Source organism: Salvelinus sp. IW2-2015, unplaced genomic scaffold (genome assembly GCF_002910315.2).
Source record: "Salvelinus sp. IW2-2015 unplaced genomic scaffold, ASM291031v2 Un_scaffold1052, whole genome shotgun sequence".
Taxonomy (NCBI): Eukaryota; Metazoa; Chordata; class Actinopteri; order Salmoniformes; family Salmonidae; genus Salvelinus; species Salvelinus sp. IW2-2015.
The window spans coordinates 258716-266420 of record NW_019942706.1 but is presented as its reverse complement, the minus strand read 5'-3'; the positions used below and the strand labels follow the sequence as shown (position 1 = coordinate 266420).

At 44.5% G+C, this 7705-nt stretch overlaps 1 protein-coding gene across 1 annotated transcript in view; it reads right to left on the bottom strand.

Annotated features, from left to right (window-relative positions):
• Positions 1–5978, bottom strand: part of LOC112069579 (procollagen C-endopeptidase enhancer 2-like) — a 29930-nt gene extending 23952 nt beyond the window's left edge. The window contains exons 1-4 of the mRNA XM_024136920.2: positions 5731–5978; positions 5223–5331; positions 4364–4619; positions 1737–1861 (exon numbers count right to left, since the gene is read on the bottom strand). Coding sequence (XP_023992688.1) covers positions 1737–1861; positions 4364–4619; positions 5223–5331; positions 5731–5879 — 639 coding nt within the window. The 5' untranslated portion in view covers positions 5880–5978. The remainder of the gene's footprint in view (positions 1–1736; positions 1862–4363; positions 4620–5222; positions 5332–5730) is intronic.
• Positions 5979–7705: the final 1727 nt, after the last annotated feature.

The window sequence follows — 7705 nt, the reverse complement described above, 5'->3', positions numbered from 1 at the left end:
TGGTAGAGATCAGTAAAGTACCGAGGGTGGTGGAAGAACTCTCTAAACTGAAGGTCTGTAACTACTGTATGTGGCACACGAATGAAGCCCGACTCTGCAGCTCAAACTGACGTCCTGAGAGGAACTGGATCAGGAGCTGGTTACCTTCAGAGAACACTGGACTGAAGGGGGGCAGAGAAGAGAGAGAGATCACATAGGCTAATGAATATATTGTGCATAGGTTTATCAGTAAATAAGGCATTAGATAGAATTATTATCTATCCTGTTTACTATCTATCCTGATTGCCTAGTCACTTTACCCTTACTTACATGGAATATTACCTTAATTATATGTCATCAACAACCTTCACTACCCACTGACACATCATTTGAACCTCAAGAATGACTGGCTACGTCCTATGATAAGTATAGTACCTCCTTATTGTGATATATTATTCTAGAATATCACCTGTTCCTTTTTTTTATCCTCATTAAATGGTCGAACTAATGATTTTTTACTAACTACTTTTTTACTACTGCATGTTGAAGAAGAAAAGAAGGCTCCGTATGAGCGAATAACCTCACTGTGAAAGTCTTACACCTGTTGTTATTTCTGCCAGCTGAACAATGTAGACAAAAGTCCATAATTGTGAATTGATTCTGTTAGATCAAGACATCAAACTACGAAGGTTAAGCTGGGTAGCTACATTAGCAAGATCAATGCACTAGTCAGACAACAGGTGTTGTGTAACAGCTACGTGCAGAAAAAGGCGCTATCGCCAACAGATACTTCACCGTTCCTCTTAGGGCATCAGCTTATCTTCCTGCCCCACGTTAGAAACATGGCATGCGTAGATACATCACCGACACGATAGTTGTCCTTAACTCTCCACATCGGATCCACACCTTTCTCCATAACATTAACAACCTCATATGGATCTGCTAAGTGATAGTGGACAGCAGAGACTTACAATAAAACACATGTTACAATTAGAACACAGGTTATCCAACTGAGACCACACAGGTTATAACAAGAACAACATGTTACGAATAGAAACACATTGGTATCAAATAGAACACGTGTTAAATATAACAGGAACACAGAGTTACAATAGAACACAGGTTACATAGAACACAGGTATAGAACACAGTACAAGAAACACTAGTACAAGAAGTTACATAGAAACAATCAAGGTTAACATGATGAATCACATGTATACATTAGAAACGACAGAAGTCATCACATAGAACACACAGATCGAAACGGTTAATAATATGGTAGAACACAGTAACATAGAACACACGACGTGGACATAGACCATCACAGAAGTATACATCTAGAAACACAGTATATATAGAACCACAGAGATTACACTTTAGAAACACCAGAGTTAACAATAGAACACAGGAGTTAACAGATAGAACACACCAGGTTTACATCTTACGAACACATGTAAATACAATAGAACACAGCAAGTTCACAATAGCATACAATCGGCTTACATAGAACACAGAGTTACAATTAGAACACAGGTGTACAAAATAAGAATCACATTAATACATTCAGCCCACATTCTAAAGGTGTATTACACTGTGCAGCACTAAACAAGAGCAAAGCACAAAGCAATGATGTGAAAACCTCAAACGATCTCAATCACTCTCAATGGTGTCATTCGTCAAGTTGAACTGCGAGTAGCAGTAGTATGTGTTAGGATCCCCAATGAACTACTGCTGGGGCATCTGATAGTAACGCTCACCTGGTTCTTAGGAGCCACTATGTGCCATGAGCAGGTGACACCAGCAGGGTAGTCCTTCTCAGGCCAGTTAGGGGTTTTAATTGACCCGAACGGTTTATCCAGACGCCCTCCACAGTACTGGTCCCCTGGTGGGTGCAAAGTCAAAGCACAACGTTTAGTTATAGTCCCTGGCAGATAGTACTGCTTCACATGCTGTTACTTTAAAGAACCACTGAACATCCTCCAGTGACTGTTCCTTTATGTGCAAAATATATCTTCCTCTTTAACGTCAAAGGACGGGATGTTGTGCATGAAATAATTCTATAATGAGTCCTTCTAGAATGTTCTAATCAGTAGGCTAACTCTCATCTCATGCTTCCTTTGTGATTACGAGTAACTAAAAAAGACAGTTGTCTGTCTCTATGCTTTGGTCCCCTGCTGGAATGTGTTGTTAACAGGAAGTCCACACGCTAGGCAAGCCATCACACATCGGAGAAAGAACACGTCAGCCTACCACACAAGCTGCTTGGACTGGCAAGAGATCTGTGGATCTTTAAAAACCACCGTTGGATCTCCTGTAACATGCAGTTTGGTGACTAACAGTGTTTCCACTACAGCTGAGCTCCCATACTCATGGCTGGCAGACGACGGCGAGTGCAATTTGTCTGAGTAACTAAAATAGACATTGAACCAATGGAAGAGGGCTGTGTGGTGCTTTTCAGTTTTAACCAGTCGCAGGAACGGGGAGACAGAGCAACCACAGTCTATATGCTCCAGCATCAGGTGTGTGAAGAACCACAGTCTATCTGCTCCAGCATCAGGTGTGTGAAGAACCACAGTCTATCTGCTCCAGCATCAGGTGCTGTTGAGCCAACACAGTCTATCTGCTCCAGCATCAGGTGTGTGAGCACCACAGTCTATCTGCTCCAGCATCAGGTGTGTGAGCAACCACAGTCTATCTGCTCCAGCATCAGGTGTTGTGAGCAACCACAGTCTATCTGCTCCAGCATCAGTTGTGTGTGAAAACCACAGTCTATCTGCTCAGCATCAGTGTGTGAGCAACCACAGTCTATCTGCTCCCTAGCATCAGGTGTGTGAGCAACCACAGTCTATCTGCTCCAGCATGAGGTGTGTGAAGCAACCACAGTCTATCTGCTCCAGCATCAAGGTGTGTGGAGAACCACAGTCTATCTGCCTCCAGCATCAGGTGTTGTGAAGAAACACAGTCTATCTGCTCCAGCATCAGGTGTGTGAGCAACCACAGTCTATCTTCTCCAGCATCAGGTGTGTGAGAACCACAGTCTATCTGCATCCAGCACGCATCAGGTGTGTGAGCAACCACAGTCTATCTGCTCCAGCATCAGGTGTGTGAGCAAACCACAGTCTATCTGCTCCAGCATCAGGTGTGTGAGCAACCACAGTCTATCTGCTCCAGCATCAGGTGTGTGAGCAACCACAGTCTATCTGCTCCAGCATCAGTGTGTGAGCAACCACAGTCTATCTGCTCCAGCATCAGGTGTGTGAGCAACCACAGTCTATCTGCTCCAGCATCAGGTGTGTGAGCAACCACAGTCTATCTGCTCCAGCATCAGGTGTGTGAGGAACCACAGTCTATCTGCTCCAGCAGCATCAGGTGAGTGAGGAACCACAGTCTATCTGCTCCAGCATCATCAGGTGAGTGAAGAACCACAGTCTATCTGAACTGACAGACCCAGACACATTCTAGCTGTCAGCTACTGTAGAGGTACGGAGACAGAGAGAAGGTATACAACCAACCATTAAAATTCCACAAACTCATTCAGGGAGACGTCACCGGGTGAGAAGAGGACGGGACGGCGCTGACCTGTCTGCCTCTAGAGCACTCTGTCCGGAAAAACAAGCCGTGACAAATTCCTCGTCATACTGTGAAATGTGTCGAGACGTTCCTGTTTTTCATTCACCTCGTCCGCGAGCAAGCTTTAAGTCAATAGGTCTCGTCTTAACTACATAAGAAGTCTGAACTTTATCTTACCAAGTTCCACTGTTCTTTCCACTCATTTGCTGTTGTATGACCTGCTATCCGTTGGGAGTAATTTATCAAGCTACAACTGCCTTTTCTTTCTCAGATGTAAATAATTCCCCTCTCAGAAATTTCCATCTGGGTATTGTATCATTACTAGGGGCAGCTAGAGGAGGTTAAGAGGCCCGTGAATTAGCTTGTTAGAATGTGACCTTTGGCCCTAAACACACAAACACTCACTGACATCGGATGTCTTTACGATGTGTCACGATGTGTCAGAGAAGAGTCACGGCTAGGACTGTAGGACTCAGCCTCTAAGGCTCTGCTGAACATGCTTGGGTAGAGCCTGGATACAGATGACTACAGTGTTCCCTACACACTACACCTAGGGCTACAACAGCTTAGAGACGGCACAGCCCCTCTTCAACCCACACAGTGGTTCCTGGCCCGGGAGGTAGCCTAGACAACCGGTGACCCGCCTGCAAATGGCGGGTCACCGGTTAGAATCTCAAGTCCAATAGGAAAAAATAGGATCCTAAATAGGATCCTAGATCCGTCTCCTGCCACTGTGCTCTTGAGTAAGACACGTAAACCCTTAAAAATGACTATAGTATTATTCTATTCTTCGTCTATATTCTATTCTGCTTACCTCTCTCGTGCGGCTCGGCAGCCGAGTACACCGCCAGGAAGCCACTCCCAGCCGTGTTGGCATCAGACACCATCTGAATTAGCATCTTGTTGCCAGTGGAGACCAAGGCGCCTGGCCTGAAGGTCCCACAGAAGCGGCCCAGCCTCTGGCCACTCGCATGGCCGCTGTACACATCTATGTAGTCATAGCGACACAGGTTGTCACTCTCCAGGTCAATGAAGCGGAAGGACAGGACCACCACTTTACCCTCAGGGACCTGAGACGACATACAATCACATACAGTATACAGTACAATCTAGACAATCACATAAGGGGCCTATCTGACAACTCAATATAATAGAAAACAGATCTTCCTCTGATATGCAATGAATGAACCTATATGAATCTCTTCCCCTTTTAAATACACCAAACTGCAATCAACAGTCAAAGCATTCCAAGTCTAAATCTAGCAAGGATACACATGTTATTAACAAGTAAGAAACATACAGTTTTTCTTTAATTACAGGACTTTGCTGTTGGTGATTATTTCCTTGATTTGCCGTTTATTCATTCCAGCCATGTGACCAGACTGCATGTTGAAAATACCAAGCAGGCAGCTCAAAATGCCTGAGGGGTGCTGAGCCACTAGCCAAATACCAGACTACCAATTACACAGTTAGGATTTGTGGATTGGTACACCATTGAAGTGTATTACAAGAATCATTGCATCATTTTAGTTCACTGATATTGCTTCTCATTTTGTCTGACATGGCGCTGGTAAACCTAATAGCCTTCAGTAGCTAATTAGGAACACACTAAGTTGATAACTGTTAAACATGGATCATGTATTTACAGTAGGCTACAAGTATGTTTGGCTCACCGTGATTCTCCAAACACATTTGGTATTTGGGGGATACACCCCTGGATATCCCGGGCTCCCAACGACCCCAGAATCATCCGTTATATTGCCTCCGCATGTAAACGTTGGTCTGGAAACATGAGAAAAAATATTTGTGACACTTCTCATTTCTAGTACAAATGTCTATCAAGGAATCTTTGAAAGGAGAAAAAACCTAGGCGTAAAGGTATTGTTGGTGTTTATTATGGGATGTCTCGGCAATGCGCCTGTGTGCGTCCTCATGCCTACAGCGCACACTGCAGATTACTCCAAAATAATAACTCCCCGGTGGTGATGATGATAAATGATGATGATGATTGATGCGGTTCCTTCATCATTGTGCTGTAGACTAACGTATCACTGACAACTCGTGATAAGGCTTTGTACAGTAGGCTAGTGCTACACAGTTGTTTTTCCTGACCAATAGCCTAACACAGAGCCCAAAAAACTATAGATTGTTAGATTAAAGTGAAGGGAAAAGGTAACCTACCTCCGTCGTGACCCCAGTAGAGACTGCGCGCAGACCTCTGTCAAAGACAGGACACCCCAAGCACAAAAAATACTGCATATTCTCCACATTGTCGGGTGAACGGACCAGGCACCAGTTCGCATGTTTTCGCTCCGTGGCATGAATGACATTCAGTGGCTCGAGCCGTGGGGAAAAGTACTCAGGAAAGTTCCTGGAGGGAGTTTCGCAGGCTGCAAGCTGGAACACAGACTGAATAAAGCATTTGTTCTGCGTGGTAGGAGGGAGCAATCCGCAGGCAGCTGCCTTTTTCCAAAACCTGGTATCAAAGACGCACTGGAAGTATTGGGGTGGGAGGAGTATGGGGGGGAGTGGGGGACTCTTGCTTTAGTTTAATACCACACCTGGCAGAATAATTTACCTTCGAAAGAATAATGTGAATATCCCTAGTGAAAGATTTATCCAGGGAACAGAGTTCCACATGAACAAAATGTATGCACTTTGAATATAGACTGTTTCTATGAGATCTTCAGAATGACATGCATTTAAAAAAAAAAAGAGAGAATAATGAATACATCAATGCAAAATATGCCTAAACAACTAAAATAGCCTATAGGGCTATAATTATTTTAGATAAGACTATTACAGTAGGCATATACAGTGCATTCGGAAAGTATTCAGACCCTATCACTTTTTACACATTTTGTTACGTTACGTTTGTTACGTTAGAGCCTTATTCTAAAGTGGATGACATTTTTTTCCCTCATCAATTTGACTAAGTAAAACAGGTTTTTAGAAAATGTTGCTAATTTATTAAAACGAAAAACTGGAATATTACATTTACATAAGTATTCAGACCCTTAACTCAGTACTTTGATTAACACCTTTGGCAGCGATTACAGCCTCAAGTCTTCTTGGGTATGATGCTACAAGCTTGGCACACCTGAATTTGGCGAGTTTCTCCTATTTTTCTCTGCAGATCCTCTCAAGCTCTATCAGGTGGGATGGGGAGCGTCGCTGCACAGCTATTTTCAAGTCTCTCCAGAGATGTTAAATCGGTTTCAAGTCCGGGCTCTGGCTGGGCCACTCAAGGACATTCAGAGACTTGTCCTGAAGCCACTCCTGCGTTGTCTTGGCTGTGTGCTTAGGGTCGTTGTCCTGTTGGAAGGTGAACCTTCGCCCCAGTCCGTGGTCCTGAGCGCTCTGGAGCAGGTTTTTACTTTGCTCCATTCATCTTTCCCTCGATCCTGACTAGTCTCCTAGTCCCTCCCCACAGCGTGATGCTGCCACCAGCATACTTCACCGTAGGGATGGTGTCAGGTTTCCTCCAGAAGTGACGCTCTGGAGGAGCGTCAGGCCAAAGTTTTCAATCTTGGTTTCATCAAACGACAGAATCTTGTTTCTCATGGTCTGAGATTCTTTAGGTGCTTTTTGGCAAACTCCAAGCGGGCTCTCATGTGCCTTTACTGAGGAGTGGCTTCTGTCCGGCCACTCTACCATAAAGGCCTGATTGGTGGAGTGCTGCAGAGATGGTTGTCCTTCTGGAAGGTTCTCCCATCTCCACAGAGAAACTCTGGAGCTCTGTTAGAGTGACCATTGGGTTCTTGGTCACCTCCCTGACCAAGGCCCTTCTCCCCTGATTGCTCAGTTTGGCCGGGCAGCCAGCTTTAGGAAGCGTCTTGGTGGTTCCAAACTTCTTCCATTTAAGAATGACGGAGGCCACTGTGTTCTTGGGAACTTCAATGGGGCAGACATTTTTTGGTACCCTTCCCCAGATCTGTGCCTCGACACAATCCTGTCTCGGGAGCTCTACGGACAATTACTTTGACCTCATGGCTTGGTTTTTGCTCTGACATGCACTGTCAATTGTGGGAACTTATATAGACAGGTGTGTGCCTTTCCAAATAATTTCCAGTCAATAGAATTTTCAACAGGTGGACACAAATCAAGTTGAAGAAACATCTCAAGGATGATCAGTGGAAACAGAATGCACCTGAGC